Source organism: Cornus florida, unplaced genomic scaffold (assembly GCF_030987335.1).
Source record: "Cornus florida cultivar Cherokee Brave unplaced genomic scaffold, ASM3098733v1 CherokeeBrave_3.0.0_Hap2_Chr10, whole genome shotgun sequence".
NCBI lineage: Eukaryota > Viridiplantae > Streptophyta > Magnoliopsida > Cornales > Cornaceae > Cornus > Cornus florida.
In genome coordinates, this window is record NW_026775580.1 from 74,533,284 (window position 1) to 74,553,005 (window position 19,722).

The 19,722-nt window shown below is 34.5% G+C and overlaps 1 protein-coding gene across 1 annotated transcript; it reads left to right on the forward strand.

Annotated features, from left to right (window-relative positions):
* The first annotated feature begins 1,405 nt into the window (after positions 1-1,405).
* LOC132277859 (uncharacterized) lies at positions 1,406-19,312 on the forward strand. The gene is made up of 9 exons (XM_059779700.1): positions 1,406-1,607; positions 1,920-2,128; positions 2,213-2,711; positions 2,831-2,914; positions 3,029-3,154; positions 3,272-3,330; positions 3,430-3,571; positions 4,160-4,277; positions 19,138-19,312. Exons 1-9 carry the CDS (start codon positions 1,406-1,408, stop codon positions 19,310-19,312), a joined length of 1,614 nt encoding a protein of 537 aa, XP_059635683.1.
* Positions 19,313-19,722: the final 410 nt, after the last annotated feature.

Sequence of the window (19,722 nt, forward strand, 5' to 3'; positions counted from 1 at the left end):
TCACACTTTGAAAGGGTTGGAGCATTCGTGGAGTGCTGTCTGATCTACCTAATACTCTTCTATGAATATCGAGTGTAAGCCTGAGGTCAAGTTGCTGTTGGACGGGGAGTCACAAAGCCAGAGGATCGTCAGCAGTTGGTGTTAGGTAGAATGATATGGTGTAAGCCAAAGTCAAAGTTCAATATACTTTGTTTCAAGCATAGTGGATTGGTTTAATTTGGACTGCATAGTCCACGAGGTTTTTCCTATAACAGTTGACGTATTTTATCAACTGGGGTTTCCTCGCTAAATTCCTGGTGTCATCCCCAACTTTATACTTTGCTTTATTTTATCTACATGTGATTAACTGTTTAATTGCTACAATAAGTAAAGTTAGTAACGACACTGATCTGTTTTACAAAATCTAATACTTTCCTTAATACATTCCACTGCGTACGACTCACAGAGGCATGGTGGAGGGCTCTACAGTAGGCAATATTGAAGCAGACAGGGACCGAGAGACAATGGATGCATCTGATGAGTTTGGAGGAGACCTTATAGGTGAAAAACCCGTGATAAGTGAAGAAGGCAAAAGTTGAATATTAGAAGGCTAAGTCACGTGCTGAGAAGAGGTCGATACTGTAGGTAAAGATGGATCATAAAACGGAAATATATTCTCATCAAAAATAACAATTTGTGAAATATATACACGACCTGAAGGAACATGAAGGCAACGATAACCTTTGCATGTGTTGGAAGTTATAGCCTATAAAGACACACAGTTGAGATTAAAAATAAAGTTTGTATGTGTTATATTGCCGTAAATGAGGCCAACACGCATAACCAAAAACATTTAAGAATTAGTAATTAGGAACTTTGTAAAACAATATCTCATATGGAGATTTAGGTTTGGTCACTGGAGAAGGGAGGCGATTGATTAAAAATAATGCTGTTGAGTATTGTTCAAAAATATGTGGTATAACTATACCATATACTATAGTATTATTTATTTAAATATTATCTAAAAATATAATGTATATATATATATATATATAATAATAATAATAATTATTATTATTATAAAATAATAATCTATATATATATTTTCTTTGTCTCTTGTTTGCTTAATGGAAACTAGAGTTCAAAAAGCTAAGTTTGATAGAATAAGTACAAGGATAAAGCAAAATTGGCATTGGTGCAATAATTATGATGTAGTGGATGGTGGTAGGATTTGGTGTGGTTGGGATCCATTGGTGATTGATATACAGATTGTGGAAGTTAAAGCTCAAGTTATCTTGCTGAAGGCTAGGATTATTTGCTCTGACAGTTGGTTTTGGATCAGTTGTGTTTATGGTGAGAATACTGTGGAGGAAATGAGAGATTTGTGGAGGTGTTTGGTTGATATAGCCAATACTATCACTAGGGCATGGATTCTATTAGGGATTGGAATGTGGTTCGAAGTAACAATGAAAAATTGGGAGGAAACAATGTGCCAATAAGGGTGCTCAAAGAATTTAATGAAGTTATTAACAGTTTAGCTCTCACTGATATACCTGTTATTAATGGAAGTTATACTTGGTGCAATAATAGAAGGGTTGCTAAGAGGATTTATGTTCAGTTGGACCATGGTTTGATGAATGAAGAATGGTACAATGTTTTCCCATCTTCTCAAATTGAATTAACAACTTCTTTCCTCTCTGATCATTGGGGGATATCTGTCAAATGCCCATTCTAGATTGCTACTGGACCTAAACCTTTCAGATTCTTAAGGTTAAGGAATGAAGAACCTATTGTTAGATAGGTTGTGGAAAAGGCTTGGAGTATTACAGTCTCAGGAGACCCTGTTGTTAAAGTTTTAAAGAAGCTCAAGGAGGTGAAAAAGGTAGTGAAGGAGTGGAACAAAACTAAATTTGGTTATGTTTTTTAACATCTTTTGGCAGCAATGGTTGAGCTTGAAAATAGTCAAATTGCTTTATCTTCCAATCCTTTGTGTGAGGACAGTATTCAAAGGGAGGTTGATGCTAGACAAGGTTATGAATCTACTTTATCAAATGAAGCAATCCTCTTATCTCAAAAATCTAGATTGAAGTGGACTAAAGAGCAGGACAGATGCTCTAAATATTTTTATCAGAAAATTAAGGATCGTAGGGTACACAATAATATTACAAGACTGGAAAATAATGTAGGCAACATGATCCATGATGCTAATGGGGTTAATGATTTACTGCTCTAGTACTATATTGAGCTGTTTTCTTCTAAAGGCCAAACCAGTATTCCCTTAGCAGTTTATTTAAGGAAAACTCTTAATTGTGAAGATGCTGCAGTTCTTGAAGTTCTAATTACTAGGGAGGAAGTTAAAAGGACTATTTTCAGTATGGGAATAGACAAAGCCCTTGGACCATATGGTTTTACAGTTCATTTTTTTAGAGTTTACTGGGATATCATTAGAGTTGAGGTTGCAAATGCAGTGATGAAGTTTTTTAACTATCCTACTTTAGGCAAAGGGTTGAATAGTACCTTCATTACATTGGTTCCCAAGGTTAAGGAGGCTACTAAGGTAGAGGAATTCATACCTATTTCTCTATGTAATGTACTATACAAGATTATAACCAAAATTTTGGCTGATAGGCTTGGATCAGTTTTACACAAAATCGTGGGAAAAGAGCAAAATGCTTTTGTTGTTGGAATGAAAATTCAAGATAATTTGATTCTTGCCAGTGAGTTACTGAAAGGTTTGGTTCCAAGCATACTAAACCTACATTGGCCTGGAAGGTGGACCTCAAGAAAGCTTATGATTTAGTTAGTTTAAATTTTTTGTTAAAATTGTTTGGTTTTGGTGATAGGTGGACAGGTTGGATTAAGGCATGTATTACATCTGTTTGGTTCTCTATTCTTGTCAATGGAAGCCTTTGTGGCTTTTTCCAACCATCTAGAGGTATTAAACAAGGGTGTCCACTGTCCCCTTTGCTATTTACCCTTATCACATAATATATTTTCTCTATGTTTGAGAATGAGTGTAGAAGAGGGAATTTGGTCATTTCTGATGCAGCTAGGAAATCAAATCTCATAGTTTCTGACCAATTTTTTGCTGATGATTTGCTTGTGGTGGTTAAGGCTAACATGGCTTCAGTGTTAACTCTTAGAAGAATAATGCAGAATTTTGAGGACTCTTTTGGTTTGTTTGTGAATAAAGATAAGTCAGCAGTCTTTTTTACTTCTTCTGTCAAAAGGAAAGCTAACATTTTAAGAGTTCTTTGTTGTAAGCAGGGCACTCTTCCTTTCACTTTTTTAGGTTTACCTATATCTAATAAAGGACTGAAGAGGATTGATTGCAAGCCTCTGTTAGATAAAGTAATGGCTGCCACCACTAGATGAGTTGGTTTAAATCTCTCTATTATAGGTATGGCCGAGTTTATTAGATCTGTTGTTACCCTTATGGTCCACTATTAGGCATCTGTTTTCATATTACCATCTACTGTCATTAATGTTCTTAAGAGACGGATGATAAATTTTGTTTGGGGGCATGAGGATAGCACTGTTAAGTTATATGGATTATGTTGGAAGAAAATCACTGCTCCTAAACAAGAGGGAGGTATGGGATTAAGAAAACTTGTGGATATTGATAAGGCGGCTAAATGTGCCTTAGTTTGGGATTTTCTTTTATCCAAGGACAGGTTGTGGGTTGCTTGGTATAAGCACTGTTATATTAATCATTCAAATTTCTGGTTGGTAGAGCCTCGAGAGGCTCATTCAGCCATTTGGAAAAGCATTATTTCAGTTAGCGAAATACTGAAAAACAATTGCAAATTTCATATAGGTAATGGACAGAAGCTGAAGTTATTTTTGGATCCATAGTGTGATGGACATTTCTTGTCAAAAACTTTTAATTTCAGGACTTTGAGAAGTATTTCGACCAACAAGCAAAGTGACTTATGCACTTGTACAGTTCAGAATCAGTGGTAGCATATTGACATATCTTTGGAGGTTCAAAATTTCTTTCACCAGTTCAGTATTTATGGAAGGTGTGATCAGATTTTGTGGTAGCATAAGGAGTTTACATATAAAGCTGTGTGGGAGGCTTGCAGAACTCCTACACCACATGTCCCTTGGTTTTTCTTGGTTTGGAATGGTGGTAGGCCGAGATGGTCAGTGTTTTCTGCATTAATTTTATAAAATACAGTTCTAACTGGGATAACTTACAGAGAAGGGGAATTTCTCTTGCTTCTAGATGTTGTTTGTATGAAAATAATGAGGAATCAGTTGATCATGTTTTTATCTATTGTAGTTATTCTTGGCAGGTATGGAGTGAATTAAATGGTATGCTTAATTGGAGGGTTCAGAAGATAAATTGTGGGGACTTTTGTAATACCCCTAGTTTTCAAAAGGATAAAATGGGAATTTAATATTAATTTTTACTGTATTTTTATGGCTTACGTGACTTATGTGTTTTCTTAATTGATAATTTGTGTTTGTTTTAAATTACTTATTTATTTGTTTTATTTATTTGGTTAGTTGTAATTATTTTTTTGTTAATTAATTGGTTAATTGTAATTTTTATTTGTTTTATTTAATCGTTTAATTGTGATTAAATTTAATTGTTTGATTTGTTGGTGTTAGTTAACGTGTGTTACATTAGGTTTGTATATTTAGCTTAGGGTTTTAATTTATGAAATTAGATTAGCCGATAGATCGTTAGACTGGATTAGGATTAGGGTTGTTCATAGGTTTATATATATATGGAACATTATATGTCGGCAAGGGTTTGTGGTGAGACACCTTATTCACGTATTAGAAAATAGAGAGAGGTGAGGGGAAAAATATGAAGGGAAACAGGGAGAGGTTTCCAACCATGGATGGAAGCTCATGTCAAGGAGGAAGGAAGGGTTTACTGTGAGATAGAACTGAGCAGTAGGAAGGTGGCCGGTAGTCACCCGTTTGTCGAAAACTCCATAGACGGCTTTGTAAGGTTTCAAACCGAAACCTAAAGGCAAGTTTCATTCTCTCCTTCTTATAAACCTGTCTTCTATGCATTCTTTATAGTCTCCAGGGACTAATTCAACTTTTAAAATTAATGGTTGACGCATAATGTATCAGATTGTAATCTGTTTATGGTTTGGTTCTTGCATAAAACTGTGTTGATTATGGTTTTAAACTTCTGTAAATTAATTCGTAAGGGAATCCAAGGAGTTTCTAGGATGGTTTGGACTATAATTTAACACTAAAAACTTTAAAATGGAATGTTCATACATGTTTTAGACTTTAAACTGTTCGTATGCTTAGTTAAACTGAAGTTGGTTTTTCTTGCATAAACTGTTGTGTGTTGTTTTAGCTTTTTGTCAATCGGTTCACACTAGAATAGGAGGAGTCTCTAGGGATGTAAGAACTATAATTAAACCCCAATAATCTTAAAAAGTTCTGGAATAAGACACTGGACTTCACCGGAAACACAGAAGGCAACCGGACGAAGCAGAGAAGAAGTCTAGAGCAGAGAAGACTCTCAAAAGGGGGAGAGCCGGCTCTCCCAAGGAGAGAGCCGGCTCTAGGGCAAGGAGAGCCAGATCCCCTTGTGGGAGAGTAGGCTCTAGGCTGCTAAGAGCCTGTTCTATGGTTTTAAGAGTAGGCTCTGCAATCTTGTGATGTTCTGGAGCTGTGTACGCCTTATTTGGTTCAAACTGTGTTTTTCCTCCACTGTGTTTAGGTTAATGTGATGGTTTTAAACATTAATTCATGGAATCTTAAAGCCTTAGGATGCTTTAATTTATTTATATGCTAATGTTTTAAACCGTAGGAAAATCTAAAGCAAGTCGCAGGTTGTTTACGGACTTAACGGACCGGAAGGATTTAATTGTGCAAACTGTATCTAGAAATTAAAAAGGGTTGGAACATGGATTCCAAATAATATTACCATGTTATATTAGAGCCACTCATAATAAATTAGTGTCTTAGTACTCATGGATTTAACCGTATGAAGGTATACATCAGTGCAGGCTGTTAACCGATGGAAGAAGTTTAATTGTTTAATTTAAGTTTAGCAATTTAACGGAATATATATATATATATATATATATATATATATATATATATATTTATAAATCTTGTTTTGGTTGCATGTTAGGGTAGTTTATTTATCAAGTTGCTCTATGCATACCATGGGTTTAAATTGTTCAAATGCTATTTCTGTTATGCAATACATGGATTTAAGCTGGGATGTAATTACAGTAATATTAAGCACTATTCTGCAAACACTGGTGTTATTGATTTGGATCTAAATTGTTGAACCAATACTTAGGTTCTGTTAATCTAATTGGATGTTGGCCTGTAATTAATTGACGAATTAATTAGGTATATTTTCTTTCAATTACCTGGATGGATACTGGATTTAAGCTTGATGAACTATTAAACTTTGTCTCATTAGTTACGTAGATGGACTCTGGATTTCTAGTTGATGAACTGCTTAAATCTGTATTTATCAACTATTTGGATTACGTGGACTTGATTTGATGAACTACTTAAAATGTTGCATCAGTTACGGATCATTTACATGATATGCACCGATATGGGACGGTGGCATACGGAGGGACGGATTAGATCAAAACGCTAATCCCTACCTATTCATACATACGGAATGGATTAACTAAAACAGTTAAATCTTACATGGAAGCATGTCTTGTCAACTAAAATAGTTGAACGACATAATGGATATTTATTTTATTTTTTCTGCACTAGGAAGGAATTTATATATATACTTATGGTACCGTGGTACGAGCTTGAGTCTCCTGATCATGGTTAGGGTGCGTATATCGCTTGGATGGATAACTGAACCTAATGACATTCCGTGGTAGGTCTAGGTGTGCATGACTACGCTACGGCATTTTACGTGTTACCTTCTACTCAGGTGTGATGACTATAGGTTAATGAATATCCTATAGTGTGTATCTATATCTATATGGACTATTTTAGATATTGCTGAACAATCTAGGATGTATCTGCGTATTGGGTTTATGTACGGATTGTGGTAGAATGGAACTTGCATGTGGGCCTGACCCACTCCTATTTTCAGGTGCTCATCAGTACCAGGCGTAAAGCTTGATTATGTTGATGCAAATACAGACACTCACTCTTCCGACTACATAGGATTTTCTTTCTTATTTTAGTTTTGGATTTAAATTCTGTAATCTTATGTATCGTTTAGGATTATTAGGGGTCCACTATATGGATTCCCGAGTTGTACAGATTGGAAGGATTTAAATGGGTTTAATTTATTATTTAAAATTTGAGGAGTTTTATTCTAGTTTTCTTTCAGCGCATTATTATTTTATTCTTAATTCAGTTTTATTCTTGCTTGTTTACATATTGACAGTTGGTATCCCTCGGATCTGTGCTCGGACTTGATCACTCGTGGCTCTAGAATCGAAGGGTATCACAACTTTGCTGTTGTCTTGGTACAGCTTTTTAAAGTGAAGTTTGTGAGGAACAAGATTTCTAGGATGGTTTTCTTAGCTACTAAGTATTACTTGTGGAATGAGAGAAATGGCAGGCTTCATAGAGATATTTTGAGATCTCCCTCCAATCTTGTTAAAAGTATTGTGTGGGATGTCTTAGATGTTGTTGGAATGTGTCTTCAAGATATGCTTACTTGATTTAGGAGAATATGAGTTTGTTTCTATTATCTTGATTTTGTTTGAGTGAGGTTTTTCCTCACTTAATGCTTTGTACTATATTGCTTTATTTATAAAAAATTTCTTCATTTAGGGAAAAAAAAAATTTCTTATAATATATAGTTTAATATAATAAAATACAACCTATAAAATAAATGAACCTGATTAAAAGTCGAGGCTAGAATTTGATTTTCTATCCTTAAGATAGATTTACCCCGCTACAGTACTAACGGACTCAGTGGCGTCTATCTCCCAGGATACCATGACTTTACTTCCTTCGGTAGTAGCACTGCAAACCAAAGGAATAGGTGAATCGGCTCGGTGTAGTATTCTTTGACTCAAACTCGAACTCAAACTTACTAACTAAGGCTCGAACCCAAAGACTAAGGCTCGAACCTATAGGTACTTACAGAAGAAGAGAAAGGAAGAAGTTAATTCAAAAAGGAGAAGAATTATTTCCGAATAATGTGTATTGCAAATGACCCCAAATGAGCGTATTTATATGAAGCAAAGTTCATTTTCAGGTATGTGTGCAACTATGGATCATTTTGGTTCAGTACCAGTTGTACCCTTTGGAAACAGATGTAACTCTTTGGAAAACAGATGCAACCCTTTGGAAATAGATGCAACCCTTTGGAAAAAAACTAACTTTTAATTTAAATTCAAAAACTAACCACCCATTTAAATATGCCCAGCTCGAAAATAAAGGCCCAATTTCGTTTAGTAAAAAATTAATCACACTTTAAAATCAAGCCCAAGCCTAAGCCTAGACCAGGTCAGGTCGGGTAAGGGGTCCGCGCACGTGTGTGGTAAATGGTTTGGACCCAAGTTTGCCTAGGTCTTTCCTTGGCCTCTTAAAAACTTGGGTGCCCTTGGGGCCAAACCTAAATCCCAAACTTGGCTTATTTAAACTTTAATTGGTTTTATCATTTTTTCCATGTGGGACAGGCACTTCCTACATTTTGCATACCCATTTAGGCTTATCAAACACCTAACTTTGGAGCTAATTTCTCATTCACCCGAAAACGGATTTGAGTAAATAAATATACTACGTTCTTCTCCTTGCGGAGAGTAACGCGCTCGTCTATAAATCCGCAAAAATTCTTAGCGGAATCTACTCCAAATTTCATCCAAAGTTTATGTTTTGTATGTGCCATTTCCTATAATCCCCCGCAGGAATGGAAATTAGCGTCAGTTGCAAATGATGAAAATGCAGACACTAGCGAGTGTACTATTGAAAAGTTACTGCATCAGGATAGGTAGCTTTTGGCCTCGAACCTTCCCTAGTGTATTATTATTGGATTTACTAGCTAACAAGTGAACATGATGTCTTGAACTATTCAGCCGTTGATGTAAACCAAGATAATAGCAAACACACAGTTCCCTTCCACATAAAGTCGGTTCTCACCTGAACAACTCCTGGTATTTCATGAGTGCTCTAGAAAACTTAGCCTTAGAAGTTCTTTTAGAAGCGGCCCCACTTCACACTCATATAGGTGACTTCTTATTAAGAGTATCCTACCATACCCTACTTAAATTTTTAAGGTATAAGAGTCATTAAAAGCATAGCTTAGTCTAATCATCATTGTAGGTAACATTATCTCATCATAGAAATGGGTAGAAGATTAAATCTTCTCAGTACTTCTCGTAAGCCATTCAGAATTTCTGATGTCCCTTTGAACCTAGATCTTAGGATCTCCAGTCAACTAGGTTGGGTTTCCACTAAGATGACTCGTTAGCTTTTGGTTTTAATCCCATTCCCCTCGATGAACTATACACTTGCTCTCTTGTCAAACCTTTTGTAAATGGATCCGCTAAATTATCTTTTGACCTGATATAATCTATTGAGATTATCCCACTTGAGAGCAATTGTCTCATGGTATTATATCATTGACGTCTATGTCGAGACTTACTGTTATACATATTACTTTGTGCCCTTCCAATTGCTGATTGACTATCGCAATGTATATATATAGTGGGCACAGGTTTAGGCTAATTTGGAATATCTTCTAAGAAATTACGAAGCCACTCAATTTCTTCACCAACTTTATCTAAATCAATGATTTCAGATTCCATAATGGATCTAGCAATACAAGTTTGTTTTGAAGATTTCTAAGATATGGCACCTCCTCCAATAGTAAAGACATAGCTATTTGTGGATTTAGAATCATTCGTATATTATATCCAATTAGTATCACTGTATCATTTAAGTACTATTGGATATCTAGAATAATGTAATTTATAACTTATGGTATATCTTAAATACCTTAGAACCCTGATTATTGCAGTCCAATGGTTCTTTCCTGGATTACTTGTATATCTACTCAATTTATTGACTGAGTATGCTATGTCTGGTCATGTGCAATTCATTAAATACATTAAGCTTACTATAATGCAAGAATACTCAAGTTGTGATATGCTAGGACCAGTATTTTTTGATAAATGAATATTTACAACAACTCATTTACAAGACTGCTATCTTCTTTATTAAAATTTTTAAATATTTTCTTAATATAGTGAGACTGAGATAATACTAAACCATCTGATGTTCAAGAAATCTTGATTCCTAATATGACATCAGTTATGCCTAAATCTTTCATATCGAAATTTTTGGTCAACATCTTTTTCGTATTTTTTATTATAACATCATTACTACCCATTATTAGCATATCATCCACATATAAGCACACAATGACATATCCATTTTAAGTGTTTTTCACATAAACTCATTTATCACACTTATTGATTCTAAAACCATTTAACAATATCACTTTGTCAAAATTTTCATGCCATTGTTTAGGTGCTTGTTTTAATCCATATAAGGATTTTACAAGCTTGCACACTTTCTTTTCTTTCCCAGGAATTATAAAACCTTTAGGTTATTCCATATAAATTCCTCCTCTAATTCACCATTTAAGAACGCAGTCTTAACATTCATTTAATATATTTCTAAATTTTGCAATGCTGCAATAGCAAGTAACAATCTAATGGATGTTATTTTTGTTACTGGTAAATATGTATCAAAATAATCCAAGCCTTCCTTTTGCTTGTATCCCTTACCAACAAGCCTGGCTTTATATTTATCAATTAAACCATCAGGCTTCATCTTCCTCTTGAAAATCCACTTATACCCACCAGCTCCCAAGTATGATTTTGCATGATATATTCAATTTCACTATTTATGACTTCTTTCTATAAAGGAGCTTCGAGAGAAGACATAGCTTCCTTATAGCTTTATAGCTCATTCTCTAATATATATGTCAGAAAATCAGGACCAAATGACTAAAATGTTCTACCTCTTTTACTACGTCTATGTTCATCCTTATTTCCATCATCTATAGAGTCTTGGTCTATATTCTCTTGTAAATTACTATTAACAATATCATAATTTCTTTTAAGAGGATTTTTACAAAGAAATATATCCTTAAAGGAATACGCATTCCTTGACTCAATAATTGTATTGACATGGATGTTAGGAACGTCTAATTTATGCTCAAGGAAATGATATGCACTACTATTCTATGCATAGCCTATGAAAATACCATCAAAGGTTTTTGGTCATATCTTAACTTTCTTAAGAGTAAGAACTACAACCTTAATTAGCTAGATACTCCCACCTTTCCATAATTCATAAGGTGTCACATTTGTTTTCTTTTGAGGTATTTTGTTAAGAACATAATTAGCAGAAAGCAAAGCTTCACCCCTACAAATTCTGGGTTAAACCAAAACTTATCAACATAGCATTCATCATTTCTTTTAAGGTACAGTTTTTACGTTCAGCAACACCGTTCTGTTAAGGTGAATAAGGAGCGGTAGTTTGTTGAATAATACCATGTTTTGAACAAATGTCAGCGAATGATGCTTCATATTCACCACCTTTATCACTTCTAAACACCTTTATCTTTTTGCTAAGTTGATTCTCAACCTCATTCTTGTAATGTTTAAACATTTCCAAGACTTCATCTTTGCTTCTTAGCAAGTATACACAACAGTATCTTGTGCAATCATTAATAAAAGTTATAAAATACTTTTTTCCACCTCTGGTTGGCACAAATTTAAAGTCACAGATATCACTATGAATTAATACTAGATCAGTATTTCGCTCTATAGAGAGAAAATAAGTTCTAGTCAGTTTTGCTTTTACATATGTTTTACATTTTTTATTTAAATCAATACTAACTTTAGGTATAAAATCCATGTTAATTAATTTACGAATCATATCATAATTAACGTGTCCTAACCTACCATACCACACATCAAATGACTCAATCATATAAGCAGAAGCAATAGCTTTATTATTATTAATAGCTTTGGATACAATTGTCATTACATTAAATTTGAATAATCCATCACTAAGGTACCCTTTGCCCACATACACCCCATTCTTAGTAAGCAAAAATTTATCAGATACAAAGACCAGCTTAAACCCATTCTTGCTTAGGAATGATCCAGATACCAAGTTCTTCTTGATGTCTGGTACATGCAGCACATTATTCAAAGTGATCTTTTTTGCTGAGGTCATCAACAACTTAATCTTTCCTTGTCCTTTAACCTTTGTAGTAGAAGAGTTTCCCATATAAAGTTGTTCTCCATGATCTATAGCTTCATAGCTAGTGAACATCTTCTTTTCTTAGAAAACATAACGAGTAGCCCCTGTGTCTACCCACTATTCTCTATTATTGGTCACAAGGTTGATTTCAGAAACCACAGTTGAAAGATTTAGCTCTGACACATCAGTTGTCAACTTTTTTTCCTTGGTAATGTGCACCTTAGTGGTCTTTTTCTTAGAGTAGTTATGTTGTGCTTTACGGCTATGACATTCTTTAGCTCGGTGTTCTAGGTTGCCACATATGAAGCACTTCTTAGTGAACCTCTTGTAGTTTCCTTGGTTGGGACGTTCTTCAGAGTTCTTTCTCTTCTTATTTTTGCTTTCACTACATTTTCCTTTGGCACTATTGAAGAATTCCCGGCTTTCTTTTCAGATGTGCGGTTATCTTCTTCAATACTCAGCCTGACAATTAGGTCTTCGAGCCCCACTTCCTTGCGTTTATGCTTCAAGTAATTTTTAAAATCTTTCAAAGTATGTGACAATTTTTCAATGATTGAAGCCACTTGAAAAGATTCACTCAATGTCATCTTCTCAGCATGTATCTCATGTAGGATCAGCTGGAGCTCCTACACTTGGCTCATGACTGTCTTGGAGTCTACTGGATGTAGTTCTTGCATAGTAGTCACCATGCTTCTATGCACCAACAACTCCTAACTTTGTAATGTCAGTCTCACCCACTTCTAGCACTAGAGTAGCTTCAGTTAGGAACTTGCTTAGATTTAGAGTTGTAAGGTAGAACATCATTTTCTATTGCCACCTTTTAAACTTTACCCCATTAAATTTTTCGGGCTTCTCCCCATGACTGACGGGAGCATTAGGCATAGTAGTACTCGTACTTGCCATTCGTTTGAATATATTAGATATACAGACCACAAGTCACTTTATAGTGATATAATAACAACAATAATATTTAAATAAGAAGTACTATAGTAAAGCGAAATCTGTCTTAAGATTGTTGTTTAAAAATATGTGTTATAACTATACCATATACTTTAGTATTATTTATTTAAATATTATCTAAAAATATAATGTGTATATAAATATTTATTATTATAAAATAATAATCTATATATATAATTTCTTATAATATATAGTTTAATAAAATAAAATAAAACCTATAAAATAAATTAACTTGATCAAAAGTCGAGGATATAATTTGATTCTATATCCGTAAGACAGATTCATCCCTCTACGGTGCTAACGGACTCAGTGGCGTCTATCTCCCAAGATACAATGACTTTACTTCCTTCGGTAGTAGCACTGTAAACCAAAGGAATAGGCGAATCGGCTCGGTGTAGTATTATCTGATTCAAACTCGGACTTGAATTTTCTAACTAAAGCTCGAACCCACCGATACTTATAGAAGAAGAGAGAGGAAGAAGTAAATTCAGAAAGGAGAAGAATTATTTCGGAATGGTGTGTATTTCAAATGACCCCAAAGGGGGCTATTTATAAGAAGCAAAGTGCCTTTTCGGGTATGGGTCATGTTGATTCAATTCAAGTTGCAACCCTTTGGAAAACAGATGTAACCCTTTGGAAACAAATGCAACCCTTTGGAAAAAACTAACATTTAATTTAAATTCAAAAACCAACCACACATTTAAATAAGCCAAGCCCAAAAATAAAGGCCCAATTTCTTTTAGTAAAAAATTAACCACACTTTGCAATCAAGGGCATGCGCATGTGTGGTAAACGGTTTGGACCCAAGCTTGCCTAGGTCCTCCTCCTCTTAAAAACTTGTGTGCCTTTGGGCCTAAACCCAAATCCCAAACTTAGCTTATTTAAACTCCAATTGGTTTTATTATTTATTTCCATGTGAGACAAGCACTTCCCACATTTTGCATACCCATTTAGGCTTATCAAACACGTCACTTTGGAGCTAATTTCTTATTCACCCATAAACAGATTTAAGAAAATAAATATACTATGTTCATCTCCTTGCGGAAAGGAACACGCTTGTCTATAGATTCGCAAAAATTCTTAGTGGAATGTACTCCAAATTTCATCCAAAGTTTATGTTTTGTATGCCCCGTTTCCTACATTAAAAAGGCTTCATCCCAAAATTTTAATGGCACGGAAGTTGAGGCCATCAAAGAAAGGCATGTTTCCACGAAATTGTTTTTGTGTTTTCATTCCACGAAACCTTCTTGCGATGAGTATGAGGGTAATAGATCCTATGATAGATGCTTTGCCTTGATAAAATGGATTTGAGGGCCTGAAATTCACTGATTGGATTGTTTTTTTCTATCAAAGAAATTTTCTACATGTGTTTGGAATTTAAAAAATGCAAGGACAATAGCAGATTTAGTAGCAATGGAAAATAACCACATAAATCTACTAAAATCATCAACAAAACACTCAATACCAATTTCCATTAATAGATGAAAATGGGGAAGGAACCATACATCGATAAAAAGCAATTCCAAAGGATAATTTGAAATATATGGGGAGAGATGAAAGGGTAAGTCATGGCTTTTACACATACGAAATCCGGACAAACACCAGAGATTTTATTTTGGTTAACAGCAAGGTGATGAGCACGAATAACTTGGCTAGCAATTCCAAGGGAAAGATGACGTAGTCTACAATGCCATCTATCCATGGAAGCACGTTCACCCATCAAGGCTAATCGAGGAGGAGGAGGACTTGAGATAAACATGGAGAGCCCAGCTCTACTCTGGCCTTGAAGTAGAATATTGCCCATGAGTGGATCCTTAACACAGGAAAAAGTTGGGTGAAATTCAAAGAAGACATTATAGTCACGAGTAAATTATGAAATAGATAAGAGATTATTTTTAATATGTGGATCATGAAGAAGATTTTTTAACAAAAAAATGGCATAGGGAGTGATTAATTTAGAAGATCTAGTATGTCATATAGCCAAACCTAGCCCATTGCCAACATGGGTTGATCAGTACCACCATAGTCATCTGCGTGAAGATTAAGCTTAACAAGTTCTATCTTAACATGATTAATAGCCCCTATATCTAGGTACCAATTGACAACACTATCAGCTGGAGATGAGGAAGCTACAAAAGCTTACATATTGGGTAGGGGTGGCAATTTGTGTTTGCGGGTCGTAATCGTGTCTTGTCGATATAAGGGTATTCTACTAAATAACTCAACATGAACACGACTTGTTTAATAATCGTGTTAGGAACCCTCAATACTAGTCCGATATGTTTATTAAATGGGTTACACGTGTAACCCATTTAATAACCTATTTAATAAAATCAAATATTTTATTATTTAAATTATTAATAATACTCGATCAAACATTAAATAGTAGAAAAATATAAGTTTCAATCCAATCAAATTACTAAATAATTTTTAATCTACAAAAGAATAAATTATAATATACAAGTTTAGATAGTTATTTTGAAACTTAAATAGAAATTTACTTATAACACGTGTAGTTAAATAGGTATAAATGGGTTATACGGGTTGAACCCTCAACCCAAACACGACACGATTAACTAAACGGTCAATCATGTCGACCTGTTTATGACCCGAACCCATTTAAAGTCAACCCAAACCCATTTAACTTGTGTCATGTTCGAATCGTATTAGCGGATCGTGTCAAACTTTGCCACCTAATATTAGGTGAGTTATCCGTTTGGAAGGAGTAGTCAAACCTGTGATAACAACTGAGAGCAATGTGACCGGTTTTATTACAAACTTGACAAACCAGTCTTGAGTTATTGCTATTGGAATGATGAAGTGGGCCCTTACCACGACCTCTACCATGGTTCCTATTAAAATTGTTGCCACCGGATCGAATCTGAGAATTAGTTCCAGTAGAAGCGTGAGAGCGACGGTGAGGACCTTTATTTTTTTATTAGCTGAAGGTAATATAGAATATGTCATAGTAGTGTTGTGCTTAAGTCGCATCTCATGCGTGAGAAAATGGGCATATAATTTTAGTGGACATTGGGTCCACATGGGTGGTTACTGACGTGACATGAGTATCAAATTCAGACCCCAACCCAGCAAGAATAACTAATCCCAACTCAAAATCATTAAGAGGTTAGTCGGCTACAACAAGTGTGTCAGCAATGGTTTTGAATTTCTGAAATGATTCAGAAATTATGGAGCCTCATTTCCCGAGCATGGCCAGTTGAAAGTGGACTTGCATGATCCTCGCTCGTGAATTGGAGAAGTACATGTGCTCAAGAGCATTTCACACTCTTTAAAGGATGTGGAATAACCAAGCACTTGAGAGATGAGACTCTCAGATATAGAGGATAAAATGGTAACCGTACTAAGTGCCAGTTGGTCTTGCTGAATCCAGGTGAGAAAAGCTAGATTTGCAACAGTAGTAGGAGAATCAGCCGAAGGTGTGGGATTAGAAATAGTTTGTGCTGGAGGACGTGATGTCGTCCCTTTAACAAAGTCATACACATTTTAACCCTTCAAGTAGGCAACCATTTGATGTCTCCATGTGAGAAAATTGTCATGGTTGAGTTGAGCAGTAATACAGTGAGGGCTAGTTTGGTAAGTGGGAATGGAATGAAATAAAGTGGAATAGAATGTGTGAGATATATTTTTGTAATTGGCATATTTCGATAACAAAACAAGTCCTGGTCAAGTTGTAATTTCATTACCATATCAGATTCGACATCGATTGCGGAATTAGAAGTTTGTTCAAAAGAGGAAAGTCTGTTGATCATCGAAAAGGAAAAAGCAACATGTTAGGACATCGTTTCCCACTTAGGATACAAATACCTATATGGTATATTTTTTAGAGTTTCCAAAACAGAAAATCTAAGTTCAAATTGGATTCTGTCAAGTGGGAACCGGTACCTAAATTTGGGAACTGTTCCAGAAGCTGAGATTCAAGAACTCTATTTTATCTTTTGGGAACCGCTATCATGATTTGGGAACCAGTTCTAGAAGTCCTGATTGCAACAGTTTTTCAGTTACCTTGTTCTGTTTTGATTCCTTTTTGATCCAACTTTCCTTCCAAGTCCTATGCATGAAATTTCCTCTATTTTCAAAAGGAATAAGACTTTGCAAACCTCTATATAAATGATGTCATACATATAGGTTTATTCATGGCTTTTATTCTACAAATTCATTATTCTTAAAAGCCTTAGGAAGATTATTTTTGCAGAAAATCAGAGTTGATTTTTCTGTCATCTTTCTAGAATACATACACAAACACATAGTGAGTTTAGATTTGTGGTGTTCAAATCCTAATCGTGATCATACAGTTTCATTTACATTGATCAAACAAAAATAGATCTACTTTTACATCGAATTCAGACGATTGAAGAACAAAAGTAAAAGCGATCACACTTTGAAAGGGTTGGAGCATTCGAGGAGTGTTGTCTAATCTACTTGCTACTATTCTACAAATATCATGCATAAGCCTCAGATCAAGTTATTATTGGACGGGGAGTCGCAAAGCTAGAGAATTGTCAGCAGTTGGTGTTTAGTAAAACGATGGGGTGTGAGCCAGACTCAAAGTATAGTGTACTTTATATTAAGCATAGTGGATCGGTTTACTTTAGAATGCACAGTCCACGAGGTTTTTCTCATACAAATAGTTGACATATTTTATCAACTGGGGTTTTCTCACTAAAAATCGTGGTGTCATCTTTAACTTTATACTTTGCTTTGTTTTATCTGCATGTGATTAATTGTTTAATTGCTAAAATAAGTAATGTTAGAAAAGACACAAATCTATTTTAAAATTATCAAAACTTTCTAAATATTCCACTTTGTACGACTTACAAATTGGTATCAGAGCCAATCTCTACACATTGAGTTGATCCTTGTTGGAAATTTTTGTTTTGATTTCAAAATTTGATTTTTAATCGTGTCTTATGAGTTGAAAGAAGGTGGTTCTAATCAACGTGGTCCTTTGTTTGAAGACGATAATTACAATTTTTGAAAATCAAATATGAGAGCCTATTTGCAAAATTCTGTTGGTAAAACTCAGGTAATAGTTGAATCTGGTTATACACCACATACAATAGATAAAACTATGGATACTAAAGAAGTCAAAGAGTTAAAATATGCTTTTGTTTTTACTGCTATTGAAATTGAGCGTAATGATGCTAATAGCAAAGCTTTATATGCAATTATTAATTCTGTTGTTTCATCTGAATATGCTAGAATTTCTGATTGTAAAACTACTAAAGAAGCTTGGGATACTTTGCAGGTTACTCATGAAGGAACTTCAAAAGTGAAGTTGTCCAAAATTGAAATGCTTTCTCATAACTTTGGGAATATCGTGATGAAAGAAGATGAATCCTTTTCTGATTTTTATTCTAATCTTCTTAAAATAATTTCTAAACTACGTTACTTAGATAAAAAAGTTAGTGATAAGAAAATCTGTGAAAAAATCTTAAGGTCTCTATCTGAAAGATTCCAGATTAGTGTTGAAACCATCACTGGACATTAGGATTTAACTTCCTGTAAAGTTGATGAGATGGTAGGTTCATTGAAAACTTTTGAGATGCAGAACTTTGATTTAAATCAGAAGGAGAAAAATCTTGCTTTAAAATCAACACAGGTTGAGAATTCTATCGATGATAACTCTGATGATGATTTTACTTTTCTGTCAAGACAATTTAATCAGATCTTGCAAAGACAACAGAGGAGAAGGAATAACAACATGGCTAATCCTCAAAATATTGACAAGACATCAAAATTTAGGTTTAATGAAAATAAAGTAGAGGAATCTAAAGAAACCGAATTCACTTGCTGGAATTGTGGTGGCAAAGGTCACGCATCCAATGTTTGTCCTAGTCATAGGAAAGAACAAAAGGATAGGAATAAAGGAAAAGTAATGAAAGTTTCTATAACTGAAAATTCTATTTTAAGTGATAATGATTCTCCTCATGATGATTCTAATGACTTTTTTTATGTCGTTTTTCTTGATAGAGGTCCTCATGTTGTTACTTTATCTGACTCTGATATTTCGGATAATGAAGACAATGAAGTTCATGATGAACAGGTACAAGAGGCTGAAAAGGACGATGAAATATTGAAGAAGATGGTCGAAGAAACCATTGAAGTCAAACAGACAATCAATAAGCTAGTAAAAAAGCTTATCTAAACAAAAGGAGAGAATGAAGATCTAAAGAAACAGATTGATGAAGGCAAAAGGAAAGCTTTTGAAAGTAATTATATCATCACTGAGCTTGAGAAGAAGATCATCATTCTTGAGGATAATGTAAGTATTGCTAACTCATTGAAGGAATGTTTTGCTTTGAAAAATGATTATCTTGAAATTGAATTGAAATCTGAACAAGATAAATTGAATGGATTCAATATAAGCAAAAATAGTTTGAATAAGATCATCAACATGGGTAAGGATATGAATGATAAAACTGGGTTTGGATTTGTTAAAGGTATATCTTGTAGTCAAGGTAAAATAACTTTTGTTAAACCTTCTGATTATCATATGCTTGATTCATGTTTGCTTGATGCATCACATTCTAATATGTTTTATATGCCTAAATTGTT